This window comes from Triplophysa rosa, linkage group LG23 (assembly GCF_024868665.1).
Source record: "Triplophysa rosa linkage group LG23, Trosa_1v2, whole genome shotgun sequence".
Classification (NCBI taxonomy): Eukaryota; Metazoa; Chordata; class Actinopteri; order Cypriniformes; family Nemacheilidae; genus Triplophysa; species Triplophysa rosa.
In genome coordinates this window covers 16,096,496-16,119,572 of record NC_079912.1, presented here as the reverse complement: position 1 = coordinate 16,119,572, position 23,077 = coordinate 16,096,496, and the positions used below count along the sequence as shown (strand labels likewise).

Genomic DNA, 23,077 nt, shown 5'->3' with positions numbered 1-23,077 from the left:
CTTTACATTTCTGCCCATCTTAGTTGTGAAGCACATTGTGTCACCAAAATCCCTGACCATTGGTCCCTAGACCATTCGTCGCTATACATCATGGCCTCCTGATTATCCCCATATGTACTAACTGGCTTCGTAACTCTGTCTCCTCTCCACCAATAAGCTGGTGTGTGGTGGGCATTCTTGCGCAATATGGCTGCCGTCGCATCATCCAGGTGGATGCTGCACATTGGTGGTGGTTGAGGAGATTCCCCCCCTTTGATGTAAAGCGCTTTGAGAACCCTAACCCTATATAGTAAAAGCGCTATATGAAGTAATGAATTATTATTATTCAGGGTTTTTCCTGGCTCAAAATGAGGCGGAGGTGGTGCCATCCTGATCTTTTACACACACACATAGGCCTACCGTACCTTTAAGTGGCTTAACCAAAGTGACTTTGAGTTTGACATTAAACGTATTGTGACTTAAATGTTTAAAATGTAAGTGACTTAAAATTATTAAGTTATATAAAACATTACTTTTATTCAACCAAACAGAAATGTTTTTTAATGAAATAAAGCTTTTTGATCATTTTCAACTAACTTTTCAGCCCACAATAGCCAACTGAATTAACCAGTCTTTCTAAATGAGCAAAGCTCATTCACATCTTGCATTCTCTGTGTTTCACTTTAAATGACTCAAGATCTCATATTTTCGCTAGTGACTGAAAAGTTCAATAGTTTAAATAAATCGGTTCAAATGATCGTGTGCGAGTCGTTCTGAACGCAATGTGCGTTCATACTGGCGAACTCGCTGTGTACAGTATGCTGATTCAACGATCCAACTGCACAGCTAAAGACATTACAATGATGTACGTCTTGTTAATTTAAGAAATATCAAGAAATTAAACGTACTTGGATGCAAAACAAACTCTCTTGTTCTGGAACTCTTTTTAGCACCTCAGTGTGCTGACAACGAAACAGCGCCTCCACTGTGGCGTAATGTCGCAACTGCAGTTACAAATAACAGTCTGTTAAATGCATGCAGCATTTCTTGTGAAGACTCACAACATAATTTTGGCAAGAGCCTGAGGCGGCACGACATTAGATGGAGGCGGCCGCCTCCAATTTCTCTATGCAGGAAAACCTTGTTATTTGACGCCCTGCCCATAACATATATCATGTCCAACTCCATAAAGATAACTTCTACACACTTAACAAAAAGCTGGTTACAATCATAAGCTTAAACTTCCCATTATACATTTCAACATTATGAGGTTTTACACTGGGCCCAGCAGCAAGTCTGCGCAACACTTTAAATATTTCTCCCATTCATGTTGTAGTCAATGCTGATACGTTACCTAGCAACCCAAAAGCAGCATGGTCTTGTCTCTGATTCTTTTCTTTACGAAGATTTCATTGCACACGCATAAGAACTGTTCAGCTTCAGCAGAGGGTTAAAAGCTGTTGCTGGTTGGAGGATTTCCTGCACTGTTTGCGCAAGTTGATTATTGCAGCCGGCATGAACCATGTCTAGACATCTAATTTCTCCCATCAGTGAGAAAATGGGGGAAATTGCCTTAGTATTGACTGAACTGCAAACACTTTTCAACGCAGTTAAGCTCAGGAGTTTTTAAACAGATTTTGGAATGCTTGGCCCGTCATAAAGTAAAAAAAATAGAAATACATTGGGAGACCTGTAGGAAGTGTTATGACAACATAAGAGCGCTGAAAATTGAAGTGTTCCTGTAGCTCAATGGGTAGAGTATTGCAGTTATGGGTTTGATTCCCAAGGAATACACATACAAATTAAAATACAAGAATTAAAACAATGTAAGTCGCATTAGATAAAAGCATCTGCCAAATGTGTAAATGTAAAACGGTATAGTTTGTAGGCCAGTCACAATTATGACATTTTGGTAAAGGGTAATAGACCGTTTTCACAATGACGTGAGTTAACTTCCCAGTTTCGCAAAGCAGTGTATTCCAAGTTCCAGTTCGCCATCATACCGGAGATTTCTCAGTAAAATGCAGGTATGTTTAACAAAAACAACTGGAATCTAGCTACCAGGACTTATAGCAAGAATATGACTTGACTAAATAGAGAAGTTGACGATCACCAGCACATGGCAGTAGTGCAACACAATGGATGCAAGCTGCCGGTAAAAACCAAGAAGAAGTTTTGATCGTGTCGTGAGGAAAAATTAACCGCTGAACCTTCACTAATAAACAAGTAAAAGAGATAACATTACATCACCCGCAGAGAAGTAGCGCTGGCGGAAGTAAGCAAACACTGCTTCAGAAGATGCGTGACGTCATGTGAAAAGGGCCTATTGTGATAAAAATATTTACAATTTACTATTTGTGGTTTTGTTCATATTGCACTATTGCAAAAGGAAATGAAACAAAAAAAGAGCATTTTTAAAATGCCCTATTTTGGATGAGAAAATGTGATGAACACTTAACTTTATGTAATACAATTGAGTACTCATGCAATTAGATGCATTAATAATTTCAACAGGCCTAGTGAAATAAATCTCTGTGTATGAGGTACATGTGCACATGTTTCCAATTGAACAGCATGAGAGTCTACATGTTGCCTGCGAGTTTTGCTCATGACTTACATCCAACTACATTGGAAGGTGAGAGCGCATCGCTTTCATCTAGCCCATCACAAAGGTGAGCCTCCCTCCTGCACGCTTCAGTCCCCACCTGCCATCATCAAAGAGCCTGAGCCAACCCACGAGGGAAGCAAATAATCAGCCTCCGCCCTTAAACCTAAGCTGCCTCTAGCATTATCAGTGGCATCTACTTAACGCCTTAGATGTGATTTTAACTGCTTCTTTTGCCTGATCTGGCCATGCAGACGTATGCTTCAAGTGCAACATACTTTAACAGCCTGTACTTCCACTTGAGAACAGTGAGTAAAACAGTAAAATAGCCGTTCTCATCTCACAACTCTCACTTTCAGATTTTGAGATTGCCAGCTCATGAATTCTTGCTACTTGTTCCAGTATGACTCGAAAGACTTTCTTCCCAAGCCTGACCAGAAAGATTTTCTATTTCTATTCATTTAGAGTCATTTGTGCACTGCTGCTGAAAATAACACAATGAGCAATTTAGAACACGCAACAGTTCCAGTAATCATTTCAGTGATGTCATTCATAAAATGTAGTCGCAACTGCTCTATGTGCAGCAAAAGCACAAGACATGAATTACAACATGTGCCTGATGGCTGGTTGGCTCTCAAAGCTCTGCTGTTCAGGCATTCAGTGTCCCCAGCTGTGTTCGGCCTGGTGGGAATGTGTTTTTGGCTACCCTTAACCTACACCACCCATCCATGGTGTCCCACACTTCCTGTTCTGTTCTTAATGCCTCTGCCACTTCCAGACGTTTAAAAATGGTTATGTTCTGTGTGAAAGTCAAAGAGCTAAACTGGTGATCTTTGTATCAGCGCTCTAATCCCATGAAGCAGTAACCACACCGTCAACGAGGAAATCCCCCCGGCAACAGGCTGACCAGGGGCACGGTCTCGGATCATCGGAGTCGCTGGAACAGATGGGACAGTAAAAAGAGTGTGAAAGCGAAGGAGGAGGAGATTTCAGTGTTGTTCTTCACTAAAGTGTATTAAGTTACTATTTACTCCTTTGTATACTTTTCACCGCAGTTATAGGATTAAGGTGATTATATTTACCTTTGTAAAAATGTATTTAAAAAGAATAAAAAATAAGCTAGACAATGTGAACAGGCCCTCTGGTTTGTGTACTCATGTGTGATTGTTTCTGCATATCTATTTCCCAGCAAATGTACTCTGTCATTGTACAGTATCTCCTTTTCCTTGCATCTGACTGGAAGACAATTGATCTATTGGGACAAGTTGTGAGGTAAGAACATTTAGTGTTGAAGATGAGGTTACAGTCCTTACTGTCAAATATGAATGACCACAAGTTCTCTGCTGACAGTACAGAGGGAGAGCTTTTCTGAGGCACATTAACAACACGTGATATCTTGGACTCTTGACTGTAAAGAGAATTCTGTGCATTTACCAAGCTGGATCCCGCTCAACATTCCTTAATGAGAGTCGTAAACTTAAAAACAGACTATGTATAACATTAACAGGCAGACATTGCCTCTTTTTCCTGCTTTCATGAATAATTCAAGCCACATCATATGAACCTAAAATACATAATTACTGTTCGACTTATCTTAGCTTTGATTCTGCCATATCTACACCCAGCACTGCTTAAACTTTGTGCTATCTTAAAATAACATATTATTAGCATTCCGCAGAGGTTCCTTATGTTCCTATGAACCAGAGTAGGGATGCTCATTTCGGTTAATTTCCCTAACCGAGAACCGACACTCGTTATCTGAACATTAACCGTTAACCGATAAGATTCTAATAATAAATTGGAATTTAAAAAATACATGCTGCGTCTCATTTCGAAGGCTGCGTCTTTCGGAGGTCGCATTTGTCCGCCGCATACGCCTTCGCATGCGACATCCGGAGGACGTAGACTTCGTAATGAGACACAGCTACAGTTGACGAGGGTCTGTGACACGTTAAATATACAAACATTTTTGTCACAGATTTATTTTAACATGCAAACAGCAGCATAACGAATACATCAACAGCAACTGCATTCACATATTATCACATTTTCACGACAATGGAGAAAAACTAAAATAATATAAATCCAAAGCATAAAATAAACAGGCAAGAAAAAAACTTAATTAATTAACAAAATATGACAAAACGAAAACACAGAAGAACTGGCAAAGTTTATTTCCGTCAGAAAGTTTTTTCATCAAATAAAAATAGCAGGCAATCCAAAGCTTGGAGTTTTTATTTAATAAAGTAACATGTTTACGTGTTGTGGTGACAGTCTGGAGCTTGTTGACAATTAGACCCGAGGCAGAAAACACCCTTTCAGATGGCACGGATGTTCCGGGAATGTAGCGATAACGCCTCGGGATGCGCACACATTTGCTTTCCAACAGCCAGTCTTAGCTAAACATATACAGTATAAATCCGATCTGCTATACCACCCAAAATACAAACATTATTTTTTACTTATTCATATTTCACATTCGTATTTTTACGTCATGTCTAAAAGAAGGCAGGGAAACCACCGGTCGTGCCGTTTTCTTCTCCTTTCCAAAGCGCACGGGCAGCCGATGCTAATGAGATAAGTTTATGTAAAGGATAAATTGATGGCTAGCACCGAAATTCCCTTGCAGTAGCTCCGCTATTAGCTTTGCTGAGCCGTAGACACGCCAGGAAGACAGAGAATGTCACAGCGCATTGTGAGCGCGATTGTCCCGTGTCTACATTTAAAACAAAGAACTTGAGCAAGGCTGCCAGTGGCACTCCATTTGGAGGCGTAAACAAATGTGGCCTAAACAATCAGATGAATTACATGTGTCCAGTTTCGTCAAGTGACTTGCGTGATCGGATTTTAATCTGTCTCGAAAACGTTTCGGAGGGCATTTACACCTAGTCGCACGCATCTGCACGCTCCATGAGTTAATGCTTAGCATGTTTTTCTTTCACCATACAGAAAACTAAAAACATGTACGATTTAATAGTCATTTAAAAACATATTATTAAATTATTTTTATTATTAACAAAATATTATTAATTTTATTAAACTTAAAATAAACATACCTTTTAAATCGTTTAACTGATAGTATTAACCGGTCAAAATTTTAACGATCGGTTAATGGTTAAACGGTCAATATGAGCATCCCTAAACCAGAGGACAATAAAAGATCAGGCTGGGATATCACACATTACAGACAAAAAATAACAGGCAACTAGAGAGACTAAGAGTGCGTTTACACGATGAAAAACTGAAAAGTTTTTCATTTGCGTTTTTGAAAAGTTTCACGTACACTTGACAGCGTTATTTAAACGATCTGCATTTACACAGATCCAGGAAAACAAATTAAAACGCTGTATTATGCATGCCAGGCCAGTGGATGGCGCTTTTGCGCTGTAAAGAAACATACCCTGTTTTAAACAATAAGCGCTTTTAATACACTTTGGCGCATATATGTGTGTGTATAGTTTGTGTATATAAATACGATGTTTCCACTGGTCAACACTGTTTAAGACATTGCGCATAATACGTTTTTTTCAAACGAGTTTACACAGAGATAACGCCGTCGTTTTCAAAAACTTGCACTTTGTGACCCTTTTTCAAAAGTTTGCTTTTCAGTTCCCCCAAAATGCCGTTCTTGTGTAGATGAACAGCCAAAACGCCTAAAAAGTTTTCAGTTTTTAGTTAAAAACAGTCTAGTGTAAACGGTCTCTAAACAGAGTTCATGGCCGTCTAGTTGCCATTTGAGCAGTTTAACGACCTTGGAGGGCTACATAACAAGAATATTAAAAAAAAAAGGGGCAAGCATATTTCTAGGAACTTATGTTGGCCTGTTATGGACGGTTGGTAGGAAAGCTTACGGGGGATCAACAGGGCTTGTACAGCCCGGAGCAAACTAAGAAGCAGATGGCAGGCGACAAACGGGGCAGACCCTGAGGAACCAAAAGGGGGAAATACTTGGCTTCATCTCTGAACTGCTTAAAAGCCACCAAGAGTCACGTTCCCTCCAGACAAAAGGGGAGACCAGAGAAGTGCATTGTTGGACATGCTGAGCCACGCTTATGCCAAACAAGCACTGGGAGACAAAAGAGAACTCCAGCAAAGTCTTCAGTCCAATGCAAAGTCCTCAAGCAACAAACTCATGCAGCTCAGCAAATATGAGGGTGTTTCTTTAATGCTCTGACTATCGAGGCCCGAGGAGAGGATGAATCAAACAAAATTGCTAAATAAAGAAAAGCTTCGGTTTAAAACATAAAATGTCAGATGTGGAGTGCTCCTAAAGACAAGTCGAGAAAACAAATTATAGAGCCTGATTAAGCAATGAGCATCAGAGACATGCTAAACTGTGCCAGCGGAGCATGACAAACGAAATAAAGAAACCCTTACCGTACCCTGCTCTCATTTTAATTCTATTAACAAAACCTGCCCACACAAACTCATAAGACCCCAGCAGCAAAAACAGCTGGGTTTAGCCCTGTAGAAACCAGTGTGTCTTTATCTCTTCCCCAGAACTACCATCTGTGTTTGCATTGTAACATCATGATCAGAGGGTCTGTGTTTGAAATGCACTTTTATGTCATTTGTTTGTGTAATGCTTTATTTCAGTGCACAGACACACTGATGGATTTACTGCAAAGGGTTCCTTTGTGCCAACTGTCGAGGCTGACAACTTTTGTGTGGGTGGTCGAATCAGTTGCAATTGAGAGACAAGCACTATTTTGCCAAAGTTGTTTTTCCCTAAAAATAAATTGGATTTCCTTTTGTGTGCCCGACAGACGACTGCAAATCTACAGAAAGGTGGACGTTCCTCCAAGTGACAGAATGCGTATCCTCAATATTACAGCCAGAGAAGGCAGCAAAGATGTGGACTGTGGTTTTTAAATGCTGAAAATAAATTATGAAAATGGATTCACAGCATCATCTTTACAAACTGATTGAGTGTCTTAGTGCAAAAATCAACGGTGTTTATTTTTCAATATACTTGAGAAACATGAAGCAGATTGGCACAGGGCTTGTCTTACAACGTAAACTTGTTTTTGTAAATAAAAATAGCTCTCCGAGGATATAATAATTTGTAATTAATTTAATGTGCTGGGGGTGAGGGGCAGTCCCCCACTGAATCCACCAGGCATCAGCACCACGTATGTTGGCACAGGTCCATGGGCATTTCAGGCTCATCTCCTTTGTTTCTATATTCCTCAAAGATCTGCACGAATAAAACAGGAAGAAAAGCAGATTTGAAATTATAATCCAAGGTGCATATCAAAGTGTAAGGAAAGTCAAAATCAAAACTGCAGCATCAAAGGCAGTCAAAACCAATACAGAGCATGTCTGATTAGCAAGCTCCATAGCTTTGATCAATCACAAACTTATTTAAACAACTACAGTAAGCGTCCGCAAACAGGAAACAAACAGTCAATGTCAGAGTGCATCTATTGTTAGGAAAAGAGTTTCTTAAACTAACAGGGTCAACTCTAAGGCCCGGTTTCACAGACTAAAATGAATGTTTGACCTGTCTTATCTGAATATAACTTTACCTGAAATATCTTAAAAATATATCAGTGTCATTGTTTTGTCTCAAGATGCAGAACAGTAATGTATTCTTCTAAGGCATTTTTATAAAAGCGACATAAATATCTTAATTCAACTAAGGCAAAGTCCTGGCTTAAGCTAAGCCTTGTCTGTGAAACCGGGCCTAGATGTGTTAAATATTGTACTTATGCATCTGCCCGTCACATTTATCCAAATCGAATACTGTGATTCAAGGTATACGTTGATTTTTAGGAATCAAGCCCACAATCTTTCTACCAAGATTGGTAGAATTGGTAGTGCATGGAGTATACCAAGAGTAGACAGGGGGTGTCCCCATAACTTTCTCTGATAGTCTCGCACCTCTTCAGGGAAAATAATGACGAAAAACTCAACACGACTGAGACATATCAACTTTGAGATTTTCTTCCAATGACTCACTGTGAGTTTCACAGAGCAAACATGAAAGATTGATGAGGAATAACAGATACTGTTTTGCCCGTGTTATTTTAAATAAAATTCCTCCAGGTGATTCCCCGTTATGTTCTGTCTCTCTGACCTTTCACATCCTATTTGTTTTCATCTGTAATCCTCAGACGGGAAGAAAACAGATAAACTACATTTTAAAGTTTTAATATCAACAATTGTCAGCTGTTATTAGCTATTATGTTCATATTATGTACATCATTTATACAATTAAATGACTGTTTTCAAAATCCGACTTAGACATCATGAAGGAGAAGAGACCACACCTGCAAGGGAATCCTTATTTTCCCATCACTACCAGCCCCTAAACAAAACCCAATAACACGGGCCCGCCCAGCAGAGGGTTTGCCTTGAGGTCAAAAGCACTAAGCAGCCCTCTGACAGCCAATCAGAAAAGCCCTTTGAGTCTAAACTTGCCCCCCAGGAGCAAGACACAACCTTACCCACCTGACAGCAGCTGAGGCAGGAAGCTGCAATAACAAAACATACTCTTTACCCAGTCACCTTCCTTCATCATTTACCCTGGCAACATTTTTACAATTCTTTATCCTTCCTGCTTTGTTAATTGTCTTCGTCTGCCTCCTCCATTTCCTTTTTCTTTTATTCACACATCTCTTCTGCAAACTTTCCTGGCTGATTCACAGGCACAGATGTGGGATCAGTAAAAAACATGACAGGTTTGTTTGAAGCCATTATCACTAATGTCAAAAAAGAGACACTGCCTTTCGTGTCTATATCGCTTTCGTAAACAATGTCACTTGAAAGGGCTCTATGAGGCACATGTTCAATAAAACCGAATACCTGAGCGATGGCGGAGCTTTTCAAGTTCTTTCACTCCTGCCTGTAAAAGCTCAAGAAGCAACATTCACCAACAAAAGACCCAGGTGGGGTCAACCGTTCCTCTAAGGCACCAGAATCACCAGTGTACATGTACACAGCCAAAAACCTGTAATGAATCACAGGTATGTAGTGTGTGGGTGATCACCTGCGCAATTGTAGCCTGTCTAAACAAACTTTAATACAGGTGGACAGATTTCATTATCAGTGGGGGCCGGATATAAACAAGACACACAATGCACACCATACGCGAAGCTAACCTACCTACAATTAAACTTGAATTACATTCAGTCTCATTGGTTTTATCTTGTAGTTAAGAGGAGATAATTAAGCAGATGTTGTGGATAGGGAGGCTAGGTAGGTAATGTGTCTACAAGAAATACCATCGCCGTGTAATCACTTAAAAAGCATTACACTTGATTCGCCAAACCAACAAAACTCCATCTTTGCATATCTCAACAATTTAGCAACATGGCAATTATGAAAACAGCAAATGTCAATTTGTTGAGGCAAGGGAAAAAAGAGAATGCTAAATGGGCTAGCTCAAAGCGGTTACTACAGTAATGAGAAAGCTCATTAAGCATTTTGCAAACCAGAAGTCCTAAACGTCTGAGCATCTGCTCTTGTTCGCCATGTGCGGTGCTGTCAAATTCTGAAAGGAGACAATGAACCTACTCTACACTCCAACAGCTTTGGTCATTAAACAGCTAAAAACTGTCATTTCAAAAGTGCTCTTCACACAAGGGTTATGACTTTTTTTAGCTGTTATGACAAAAAAAGCACACAATCATTAAAACAAGAGTTAACCTCTAAAATCCATAGCAAGCTTTTTACTGGGAAAATGAACAAAAGTTTTGTCTAAAACACAGGTCCAATTTAATCAAATGATGATTTTGGCAAATGTTGGTTACCCCCACTAAGAAGATCTCCAGACAGTTACAATCGATAGAAAATGCCTTTTGGAAAAGGTCTGGAAAACAAAGGGATAAAAATGGATTTTAATCAATTCGCATTGCATTGTTGTGTTCACCTCTAAATTGGTTTCAGGGTCAAAATGACATGGCAGTTTGTAGTCAGTGTCACAGAAAAGAAAAGGATTATGGAAAACTTTCCAAGCAGCAGTGTTTCAAGTCCCATGTGAGTTTTTCCTAACAAAGCTGCAATAATTATTATTTTACATCACGTATGGCAAGCTTTTTCAAGCCACAGGGCTGCGTGTTTAACTGCATTAAAAATGACATTTTTTCTGTAACATCTAGAATGCTCTGCAATCGTGTCCATGGAAACAATTAAAGGGCTATCTGCATGAAAACAATACATCTAATAAAATTCTTTAGAACCTAAAAGCAAATTCAGTCAGTATAGGGACTGGAGTAAGATGAAGGTCTCTGAGGCATGCTGGGTAAATCTGGTATTCCTGTGGGGGGGTTGGAAAACAGCAATAAGAAACAGCACTGTGGTAGCTGAATCATGTATTCTCCACAGACAGGCTTTATCCAAGGATTAATGAATCACATTAATTCAAAAGCAGGATAATAAATTGAGATTCACAGTCAGTAAAGAGGACGTGTCTTTCTGGCACAAAAGTAAAGCCATCTGACCAATCTGGTAATGTTGGAAGTCTTTGTGACACATTGGAGGACCGTCTAATGGGCAAAATGAATACCACAAACAACTGACATTCTTAATTGTCAAGTGGTACACTTTGGTAAAGCAGGACTTTTCTTCCAGTAGCTGAATCACTTATTTTGTAGAGAGTAAAAGAGCACAATTGACCTATAGGTAAGCTCCGCCCCCCTTAGTTACTGTTGCTAACTCGGACAAGCGTTCCTCATGTCTTTCAATGGCAGCTGTCAGTGTAAAAAGTAAAATCCTTGTCCGAAGTTGTTTTTGGTACATTTTGGACACACTCTGTCGTCGAGGAGAATTCAAGTGGGACTTAAATATGCCATGTAGGGATATATAAACGATTTTAAAATAAATAAGGTGGATAACAAATTTTATTTGGAAGCGAGTTTACAGATCACAATGCAAGCGGGGAGAAGCCTCATGTTACGGTCGTCACGATCACAGATGTAAATTAATTTACATTTAACCACTTTAATATGGAGAGACACTGAAATGTAGTCCTTCGTTTATGACCTACACATGCTGTGAGAACAGTTCGCTATTTAGGTTTGTACGTTAGCATGGACTTAACTAGCTAACTTAACTAGTTTTAGCCAGAGATACGATACTGAAGCACAAGATGACAATAACGATCTGCAGATGGAATCTATAACTTAATGAAAGTATGAAAACCAGAAAATAAACGTTTTTGTCTCCACTGGGATTGGAGTTGAATCGGGTTAATGCACCCACTTTTTGCTCTTTTTGTGTGGGTTTAGGAAATTGAATAAAATAAATTCCATTCCTTATGCTCCCAGGACACCTGGAATTAGTGTTACAAGTACCCCAGGCACATCGTTTTAACCTTTTTTGTAGCATAAAACACAATAAAACCTATGAGAGCTTCGGATATTACTATGTTTCTCTATGGCGCTGAAACTTAAAGGTGTCCGAGTTCCCGTCCCCGAGCAACTCGTATTCAACTGCCATTGGCTCTTCTGCGTTCGAGGGGAGGGGCTTACAGATAGGTCACTTACTTTTACACAGCACATAACCTATTAGTGTTAAATCATACGTGTTTTCTTTCTGAGCCACCCCATTAAAGAAGTTGGTCTACAAGTTTACTCCACCGCCTCCACTGATGCTTTTATTGAGATAAAAGCCTCTACAAATCTGCACAAATAAAGCTTTTTAAAATTTTGGAAATGAAAAGTCCCAAACTTCCCTCTGATTGTAAGCTATCGGGACTTCCTCCGTAACGTTATAAAGATTCCTCTAAAATAACTAAGGGACACATCCCCTGCGAGCATATTTATCAACATCAAAAAATCTCAGCACTTCAAAACAAATCCTACATTTAAAGAAGCTGTTAATGACACACTCTGTAATATATAACTCTCATGAGCAAACCAATTCTCACAGCAATAACAGTCTTAACGCAAACTGTAGATGTGCTTTTCATGACAAAATGAAATAAATAAATCATTCATTGCCTCTGGACAAAAGTGCTGAGCTTTGTGAATAATGCAGGCCGGTGTCAAAATCTTATTAAAATGCTTCTCTGCTCATTGTGTCCTAATTGCACTGCTTTGTTTCACCTTGAAGGAATGACATAATTGATGCATAGTCAAGACCCTGTACACAAATACACAGACCTTAGGCAGCTATAATAAAAACAGACAGCCGTCCATTCATTATCCTGAACAAATTACACCTGACCTTTTAAATGAACTGCTTCACGCAAAATATATCAAAATAATAAAGTGTTGCAGGCTGTGTCTGGAGAGTGTTTGTATATTTGCCATAAAAAAGCTCTCTGTACACCACACTTTATCAGAGGCCTTTTGAACCTGTCTAACCTGCAGCAGATGTGGTGAGTAATGACCATCATTAATTCATCCCCAGCACACCTTTCGTCCAGACTGGAATAATGGTTCTGCTGGGCCACCTGCACAGCTGTACAGAACAGCATAAACTAGGCAGACATCTAGTCTGCCGTACGAAGAAGACTGTACCATCTCACATAATAACATCAAAATTGTCTAAAGGCTGTTCAAAACAGAATAAACTGAAAAGATTCCCAAACCACGTTTTACATTACATGTTAGATCAAATTTACAATTACCACTTAGTTTTAGTTATTGAATAAGGGGAATTATTCGTTCGATCTCTTTAGAGCGGGGCAGCGATGAGATTCTGAGATTCTGTGCTGTACATGAGCAGGGTGGAGTCCAACCATACAGGAGTAACGCAACCATGATGGGCTGCTCCAATTTATATACCGTAAATAATTCAGCACAGAAGCAATGCAGTAAAAGTGAAGGGTAGTACTAAAACAAGGGCTCTGTGGGGAAAAAGGGAGAGCAAGAAAAGGAATAAAAAAGCAAGTTAAGTGTGTTTGTTCATATTGCTATTTTTTACACCAGAACCAGCTTCCGTATCCTCAGAGACAGCCCACCAAGTGCCTTCAGCTTCTTCTATCATAGGTTCAAATGGGGCATGTTCTTGGACCTCGAGCAAAAGCAAAGGCATAATCTCCATCTTTTTAACAAGTAGCAGCATACACGCTGCCTTTTTCATTTGACCACGAGTCACAAGAATGCTCTGGATTTATTTACAACCTGATAATCGTTAAGAATTTATAATAACCCAAAATGTGTGACTAAACCGAAGACAGACCTCATCCTTGAAACTTAGCGTGTGTTTGTAACTTTGAAAAGGAACTTGCTGTTATACATGGAAGGGAGAGGCGGGGCTAACCTTAATTGAACTGTCAACTGACACCTTGATTGAACTGTCAAAAAAGACAAGCTGACTAACCTAACCTACAGTGTGCTTATAGTACTAAAACGCACTGTTTTATTGACACCTTATTGACATTCTGTTGTTTGAACTTGGCTTGAATTTTGCAATGCCATTATTAGACAGCCTTCTTGCAGATCACTTTGACAAGTAAACACAAATTCACTATAAATGATAAAAACCAACGCCGCGTGGTTTCTAACAGGGAACTGTCTAGCTTCATCTAAGCATATCATTTTAGGTTTTAAATTCAGTGTGCAAAGGTCACGACTGTACGATCATAAACCTACCCAACCACCATTTTCCTGGATCCAGTTTTCCAGAGGCCCGTTCAGGTAGTCCGTCATCCAGTGTGCAATATTGTCTACCTGGGACGCCATCTCCCGGTTAACGCTCTCCACGCACATGGTCCCTCCAAACTCAAAGAAAGCCACAATCCGACCCCAGTTCACTCCATCCCTGAAGAGCTCTTCGGCCACCGTGATGAAGCTCCGCTGCGCTGCATTAGGGCTCAATACCATGTGGTTGGACATCTCTTCAAATTCCCGCTGGTACATCCTTTCTATTTGATCTGCAGCCTCGCGTAACGTCCGATAGAGTCTTAAATGAGGGTCTGAGCGAGTGACTCGGTGGGCTAGCAGGCATTCATCGTTACCCCCGCCGGCCGAGGGAGCCTGAAGTCTCCTGTCAGAGTCCTCCACACCGTTTTGGGCATCATCTTCCTCTCCAGAGGGTTGACATTTCCACACGTATCCCCTCTTTGAAAGTTTATGATTAATGTATTTCTCCACGATATGGCGACTGTCGTAGCGAATTTCGTTGGCCATCGTTATTAAACACAATTTAAAAACGTGGTTAGTAAAAGTACATCCTGACCGACAGAAATTAACGGTCTATTATAGAGAAACGCTTAATTAAAACTCATATTCGCTTCGTCCGGTGAATATTAGACGCGGTTTCTCTCACCATAACGCAATATTTGAATAAAACAATATAAAGGAATGGTACATTCATTGAAAATAAATCAAACACAGGATGTATTTAACTTATCTGAACTGTCCGCACCTCAGACCTGTAAGCGCACTGCGCGTAGTCCGACGGTTACTTCAGCGCGCGCACAACGAACTTCAAAGGAGATCCGACCGTGTCTCGCACTTGGCGCGAGGAATGTCCGCTCGTTGAATACGGGACGCCTTCGCTCCTGAAACTCGCTTATATTCCAGTAAGCCACGCACAGCAAACATACAGCCGGTTGCGAAACGTCCTTCACGTCACGACACCAAAAAAAGAGTTAAAACAGATGCTTTATATTTTCCAGCTTAATATTCCACTGACATTCGAGGTCCCAGAAAAGACGGAAGAGAAAATAGCAGCCAAGTCAACGCGCGTCTCTGTGTTAAATGCACGCGTGCGTTTCCTCTTTGGTGAGATGCGGTTTTTCTCATGCGTGGCAACGGCACGGATAGAGGTGCAATCCTGCAGGATTTAAGACGCGTGACACGGAGACTGGCGCGTTCATTGAAGCAGTGCTCGAACTGTTGAAACAGAGTGAGACTGTTTGAAGGTACTCCCGCAGAGGAGGCGGGGTTTCCTGACGTCACACCATTCATTGCTTTCTGCTAGTGCTGGGATACTCCAGTACAGAGTATGCGGAGTATTGCAGGGTTTTTATTGTGTGCATTTTGTCAAACCTCTTTACATTCTTTTGGAGCTTATTTTCATTCCTCCCTCGGGACTCCAAACCTCAACTATGTTATTGAGTAAAGCGTGTTTTTGTTGCTGTCAACCGTCATAATTTCTCTAATTCATGAGTTCATATGTAACAGGCCCTATATGTTGCGCTACTTACTGTGCTTATAAAGACGGTTTTTACAGCTTAAATTGCTTTTATTGCACTAAAAGAAAAAAATTGCTCTGCTATTTGCACCTATTACGAAAATTAACAATTTGCGTAATGATAATTGTACTAAGAATTGCATCTTTAAAAATAATGTCACGGAATAAGAATTGTTACATAAAGTCAGATTTATCAAAACTGTAGGCTAGATTTCAAAGCGTTTGGAGTATTGTCAAAATTATCTCAGCCAATCACACGCTCTCTCACATTTTCAGCCAGCCAATCATGTTAGCACATATTGCAGTCAAGCAACTGTATACCAACAAATGTGCATTCTTAAAAAAGATGCTTCACAATGCTATAGAAAAACTATTTTTGGTTGAATGGTTCCATAAAGAACCTTTAACATGAAGAACATTTCTGTTTCACAAATGGTTCTTAAAAAGGTACTTAAGATTATAAAAATGCAAGAAAGAAATGGTTATAAGAACCTTCGAGTAAATGGTTCTACATGTATGGGGAACCAAAGATGGATCTTCCATGGCATCGCTGCGAAGGACCTTTTTTAAGAGTGTGCTTTGTTTTCAGTAAACAGTACAAAGCCATAATACTGAAGTAGTTCTGTTTGTTTCAGCGTGTTTATTGAAGTATTAAGGCTGCATGTTGCACAGCATTACCCATTTTGGATCTTTTTTTTATGGTTGCTACATTCTATGTCATAAAAGTTTCATTTATTTATTTCCACTGCTTCTTTTCATAGTCCCACTTATGAGAGAACCCATGGACAGGGTTCACCCTCATGTCTATCATCCTCTGTGTCTGCTGCTCGACCCACTCAGGAGATAAAGTGTGTGGAACATCACCGTACACTGTAAAAGAGGAAAACACAAGGAAAGTAAAAATACACCTAAAGTACTTATTGAAGTCTAGGGAACTTATATTGTAAATGCTTTTCTATACACGCAATTGTTTCTTTTTCTGCATACTCCAGATGCTGTTGATAGTTTCACTTTTTAACCCAGAATGTTCTTTTAACAACAATCACATGACTTCACTTAAGATCATTAGACAATTCTGTAGCACTGCGATTTTTATTTTTTAATAAAAGTGATGATGCCTTATGCGTTTGAGACGTGAGATAAATGAGGTGATTATATTGAAAATAAAGAAAGGAATTTTCTGTATAAGTGCTCAAAGGGCCTACGAGGCAACCTTGTTATAAAGTGTCAAAGAAATTAAGAGGTGTGAAAGAGACAGTTAATTGTGCAAAATCCCCTAAAATCCCTTCTTTTATTACTCCTGTAGACATGTCAGCCAAAATAACATTTTTAAAAAAACCCAGCAAGCAATTAACTGTCCAAACAGAGGGCAGCACCTGACAGTTAAGAGTTTTTTGCTGGAGTTATTCCTGCAGGCAAGGAACTGGAAAAAATAAACAAATTAGAGAGATTGTGTCTGCACACCATGCACAAGCCCGACTGCTAAATTACAGAGCTGGTATGTAAAAAGGGGGTTAATAACCGCACATAATGCACTCTGTGCAAGGTAACTAAATTCAGAAGAATGATGCATGAAAATCTTGGTATGTAACAAGTTTTCGGTTTATTTCGAGAGCATTTCCTTATTTGAACCCCCCAGACAGTAGATATTCTGCCACACAGGCACATCAAAAAAGGTCAAAGACATACTTTTGCCAGGTGGAGCCGGTGCACCTGCCCTGAGGTATGAATCAAATATTCTGTTCAGTTTTAGGAGGGTGTCTGGGTTGTCCTCGAGGGCGTGACCGTATTCCGGATGGCTCAGAGGTTCCAAAAAAATCGCCTTTTTTATCTCCCTCTTTAAAAGGCTCACGATCGCTTAAGTCAACCTCAGACGAGCCCTAGTACTCAACTCTAATGAGTTAGAAGAACAGTCGCCCGGAGCAGCATTCAGAGTGTTTCAAGTTACAACATGACCCAGACAGTGTGGGAAATACCCAGCCCTCAACTGACTTTTGGACTTCTGATACCTTTCGCACTTTGACGTGGTTACCCCTCCCAGGATCCTTACCAAACCTCTGTTCTCCTTTTTATCTGTTTCCCACCCCCTCCCTATGAAATTTTCCTCTGGCGTGTCTCTCCCGAGGTGATGTAGCATTGACTTCCTCCACCATTGAGTCGGCCTCTGAGACAAAGCTGGAGACTCTTGTGCTTCGTAGGAGAATTTTCTCACACACGCTCCTTCAAACAGCCACACATGAGTACGCAATGCACACTCATTCTCTTGTCAGCTGCTTTCCGCATTTTAAGCATGCACACAAGCGCGCATACATAAAGAGTATTGAAACGCTTTTTATCATTTTGCAAGTGAATAAGTTCAACTGAGTCTAAAGGGATTCCTGAACTGAATCCGGGGCTCAAGCCAGTAAATCTTTCCGCCCGTCTTCCTCTTTTCTGCTCCTTTAACCGTTGACTGCAAAACACGACCCGGTCCAATTATTTCAGCCAGGGGAATGTAGAGGGAGCGTGTGCTGCAGGTTAAAAAGCAAAGCTGACTCCTCCACCTGACAGACGTTGTCGGGGCGATCCACCTCACCTGTCTGATGGGGCTGGGTACGTTGGAAAGAAAGGATCAAAAAGGCAAGAAAAACCAAATCCAGGTGGAGAGCCTTAATTTAGCGGAAGCCAAATTGATGTTGTGTCAGACGGTATTGATCCGGGATTCAATAAATGTCACTGATTTCAGATTGGAGGGATGAATAAATCATCACCACAATTAAATCCGGACGGATCTTACATCAAAGCCAGTGGATGTGAACACGTCGCATGATGAAACGCTTGAAGTTCAAGCATTTAAAGCTGTCTTGTAGAGATCAGATCATCAAAAAACATTGAGCATCATAATGATAGCATGAGTTGGGAATTCAGGACATCTTTGTGAATTTATACCCACCATACACACGTTGCCACCACACCAACAGCCCCGTGAAGCCCAGGAAAAAGAAAACACCCCCAAGAACTGTCATCCACTCCTTGGAGCCTTTCCTCATCTCTGGATATGACAGCTCATGTGTGAGTCTGTATACTGCAAAGACAAATACAGATATTTAGTAGCTTGTTTTTGGTTATATGCACACTTGGAAGGAATGTCACGTTATCCGAACGAGTTCGTTTTTAAGTTGAACACAGTGCCATCTAGTGGTTAAAACTTTAATTACAGGGGCTGATTTTGGTGTCATTATCAAATAAGCTGTTATTATTAATATGATTCCCAAAACTCATGACCCATTTACGGTATTAAAAATTTAGCTGGAAGCGAACTTACCAATTTACATGTATGCATTTAAAAATACACTTAACCCCGAAGTGACTTTATACATTTGATAAGTTCATGTGTTCTCTGGGGATGCAACCTTGTGCACTATATGACCTTGCTAGCACTATGTTAGGGGCATGTCAATGGACCTCAAGTTTTTCTATGGATGGGTTGCTAAGATCAACACTGGGTGTATTGTAAGCCGAAAAGGATTTTTGGCAATTTAATATTAAAATAATATCAAATAATTAAAATAAAAACATGTACCTATTCATTTTAACAACAAATTTCTTTATTGTTTCAATAAGCCTGTTTATACCTAGGTTAATATGTATCAAAAAGAAAAAGTTGAATCCTGGGAAGTGTATAAAATATCTTTGTATTTGTCACACCCACGGTCAAAGTCTAGCCTGTGACAGCACTTGTAACAATAACAAGGTGATTTCACACTTGAATATACTTGGCTGTTTGTTGAAAGCAACATTGCTTATCTTATTGACTGACTGAAGGTTTAAAAAGGTAAAACAAGGTCAAGTTAGCCATGCAGATTTACTAGCTAGTTTTTCCTCCTTGGTAAGCTGGGTCCACGGCCCATTCTCTTTCTCCTTAAGCTTTTTCTGTTCAGGATTGAGGTTTCTGACAAATGGAACATCAGGCAGTGGAGTATCCAGACGGTTGTTGTACTGAGGAACGGAGCAGTCAATCATATCAACATCTGAGAAACAAACAGCAAAAAAAAAAGATTAGATAGATGGTGAGAGTTTCACAGAATGTGAGAGCCGGTGTGTTAATGACAGCTGAGTGGTCTCTAATCTTCTTAAAAGTGTTCTGTTACCATGTGAGTGTGCAGCCCATGCGCCAGATGACGTAGAAACCCTCCGCCACAATCCACACTGCAGCCCCCGCACCAGTGCACGAGAAGATAGCATCTAAAACAATGCAGAAATATAACAGACCAACAGGTTTAAACAGGTTACCAATTTTTGTCAAAATAAATGACCATAATAAATATACATGGGATCATTTTATACTTTTTGAATATTTTAACCATAGAAGCAGAACATCTGCAAACCTGCAGTTATATTTGCATGGCTTTTTGAGCTATGTGAATAAATTTTTTTTGATCTGAAACAGATTAAACATCTGTTTCTGGATTTACTTCCCCATTTCCAGCCCTTGTAATATTGTGTTTATATAGACCCTGGTAATGAATTAATACTGTATTCATTTACAGTGCTAAGCTATTTACATAGCTCTCCTTGATATTTTAAAGACTGTCATCACCATGGTCCATGTGATGTCCAAAACCCCTGGTACCTTTTGTTTGTTAAGAAGTTTTTTTTTAATTGCTGTTTAAAAACAATCTTGGTTAAAAAAAACTATGGTTACCATATGCCCATATAAGGAGAGATTTAACTGAAATGGGAACTCTTCAATTACGCACTGGGGAGCGCGCGTGTTGGGAGCGCGTCGTCATTCCCAAATATCCTAAATAGGCAGCTCTCTCGAGCCACGGTCAATGACCTTGTGCTGTATGTTGTTTTTCTGCAAGGTTAATAAATGCAAATGGAAAATGTCCGGTGCCCTATGCCATCCAGTCCCTCATACGTAGATTATTTTGTGAGGGGGACCGACGTGCTTATGATTGTGGAAATATTATCATGTTTCATTTGCATGCACCTGACACATATTCTTTTCATATATATAACAAGCAGGTATGCAGGAAGCGGTGGCGACTTTGACTATGTGCTCTCTGTCACGTAGTATAGTGGAATCTCGGCAACCTCTAAAATGACTCTGAGGGGGGCGTGATATCATGTGATATCAAGTGAAACAATACAAGTCTAAATATAAAGTCATCACAACACATTCCTTCAATAATTTCGTTTATAAGCAGCACATTATGAGCAATAAATATTGTTTTGAAGATTTAGGTCGCATGCATGCACAATATTGCGTTTATTGGTTTGCTATAAACATGGCAGAAAAGGAAAACCATCTAATCTGCCTCGCATTAAAGGTTATTACAATTCAAAACAAAGTAAATATTATTCCATAGAGATTACACATCCAAAAACATGCACAAAAGGGGTAATTTCCTAAATAATATTTTTCACGAGTTTTTAAAAGCATGCATTAATTTCACCCTCATCCATGAGAAAACTTTAAGTGCAGAAAAAAATCTCAGGATTGGTCACGTCTGAATAAAAACAACAACAGTTACAATACATCATTGCATCTCTTAATATTTTATGTTTTAAGTACAAAAAGGCATTGATTACCTTAACAAGTGAAGCTCTGAGCGTGTCGACAGAAACTTGTCTACGTGCTTTTTCATGGATCAACTAGAAGCTTGTAATGTAGATTGTGAGTCAGGTGTCCATCGCTGTCATCCGAATGAACCAATGAGCGCGTTCCAGGAACCAGCCCCACCAAAGGCGCACAGAGCGGGCACTCACTTAATTCTTGGTGTTTCGAGTCAGATCCGTGGGCGTGGCTTGTTGGTTTTGACTAAATCTTTGGTGTTTCAAGTCTTACGAAACCTTTACCCTAACCCACACCCTAACCCCCTAACCTTACTGTAACCATCTAAACTACCCATGATTGTTAAAATTGACGAAAAAACACGTTTGGGTGATCACGTCTGACTCGAAACACCAAGGATTTAGTGAGTGCCAAAGGGCGCACAGAGCGCGCACTAGTTTGTGTGCGTCTGTGTCATGATCTTCAGCTCTAGAGCTGGTCCTATTGAGATTATTTAGGGTTGATCTTTTGATTCGAACAGATGTGAATGTTTGATATGTTTTATCTAATTACCGTACAACGCATTTTTCTTGTTTAAGAACCCTTTTTAATTGAGCTTGCGATATTTTATTGTCAACAGGTAGTCTAGTCTTTCATGTTATGTTACGGTTAAATTACGCCATGTACACTGTGTCATAAATTGACACTGACAAAACAAAAGAACCGTACAGAAGGAAGTGACAGTTCTTGTACATTTAAGTCTGCCAAGTTTTGCTAGTCTGCACATATCCTTCCTGCTGTAAACAGCCAAATGTTACTTCTGCTTTATGCTGCGTTTGGAATTGATTAATCGAGGACGAATGCAAATAAATAAATGAATTGCTTTTATTAATTTAGGCCCGGTTTCACAGACAAGTCTTAAGGCTAGTCCCAGATTAAAATGAATGTGTGACCTGTCTGAATATAACTTGCCCAGAAACATCTTAATATATGAGTGCCATTGTGCCATGAATTAATTACGTTATTGGCTATACCTTACTTTCAACCCTGAAGGGCTAATCGATGCCCAAGTCACTTCCTCTTCGCACTTCTGCGTCATGTTGCCGAGTCCATTCCAAAGAATCCATTAAAGTGGTCACGATGGCTTGAAACGACCTTTCAATATGGCAGCAACGATGTGCTGTCATTTCAAAAGTGACGTTCGGAGGTGAATTGACCCATTTGTAACAATAAAAGGTTACCTTTAAAACATGTTCGTCCAAAATATACTTTCCCAGTTTATTTAAAGTCCCCGTGAACCGGAAGTTGCGATCGTTTTTACTTCTGTATTCTAACACATTTCCGAGTGAAGGATTTTCAAAGGAGAAAATAGTGGGCGTGGCTTGCGTTTTCACTGCGAATTGATTGGATGTGTAAAAACAGTTGTTGCATTGATTTTGAAATGAAACTGGCAGCAGACTGACAGTTGAAGGGGAGGAGTTAACGGATGCTCGGCCAAGCCGTCTAATTTACGTCATTTGAGATGCATCTTCATTTCAGGGCGAAAGTGCATTTTCAGATTTTAACTGAAGATTATGAGGGTACATGAATTTAAAAATAAAATGACCCACATTGATAAGCTATTTACTACAAACGCTGCAATATTTCATGAAAAAATAAGAATTGTCATTTTTAATTTCACTGTGACTTTAAGTAGCGTTGCTTTGAAGAGCTGGCGCGTTTACTTGACAGGTGTTGGGCGAGTTGCGTAACCTGCAACTGACACCATCTGTTGATTCCTGCAAGAGCACCTGCCAGTACTGCACTTCTTGTTTGATTTTTATTTACATTATCATTTCCACGAAGAATAAACTCCAGTATAAACT

At 39.8% G+C, this 23,077-nt stretch overlaps 2 protein-coding genes and 1 long non-coding RNA gene across 3 annotated transcripts in view; all 3 read right to left on the bottom strand.

The window, feature by feature from the left end:
• Positions 1-14,907, bottom strand: part of bcl2a (BCL2 apoptosis regulator a) — a 41,031-nt gene extending 26,124 nt beyond the window's left edge. The window contains exon 1 of the mRNA XM_057323058.1: positions 14,128-14,907. Coding sequence (XP_057179041.1) covers positions 14,128-14,664 — 537 coding nt within the window. The 5' untranslated portion in view covers positions 14,665-14,907. The remainder of the gene's footprint in view (positions 1-14,127) is intronic.
• Positions 1-15,395, bottom strand: part of LOC130547263 (uncharacterized) — a 49,927-nt gene extending 34,532 nt beyond the window's left edge. The window contains exon 1 of the long non-coding RNA XR_008961858.1: positions 14,903-15,395. This is a non-coding gene — a long non-coding RNA (uncharacterized LOC130547263). The remainder of the gene's footprint in view (positions 1-14,902) is intronic.
• An 881-nt stretch (positions 15,396-16,276) lies between these two features.
• On the bottom strand, positions 16,277-21,426 carry LOC130547361 (cytochrome c oxidase subunit 4 isoform 1, mitochondrial). Its single transcript, XM_057323264.1, has 5 exons — positions 21,251-21,426; positions 19,804-19,897; positions 19,522-19,683; positions 18,606-18,737; positions 16,277-16,543 (listed from the first exon to the last, which is right to left on the bottom strand). Exons 2-5 carry the CDS (start codon positions 19,895-19,897, stop codon positions 16,410-16,412), a joined length of 522 nt encoding a protein of 173 aa, XP_057179247.1. The 5' UTR covers positions 21,251-21,426; the 3' UTR covers positions 16,277-16,409.
• Between the last annotated feature and the right edge of the window lie 1,651 nt (positions 21,427-23,077).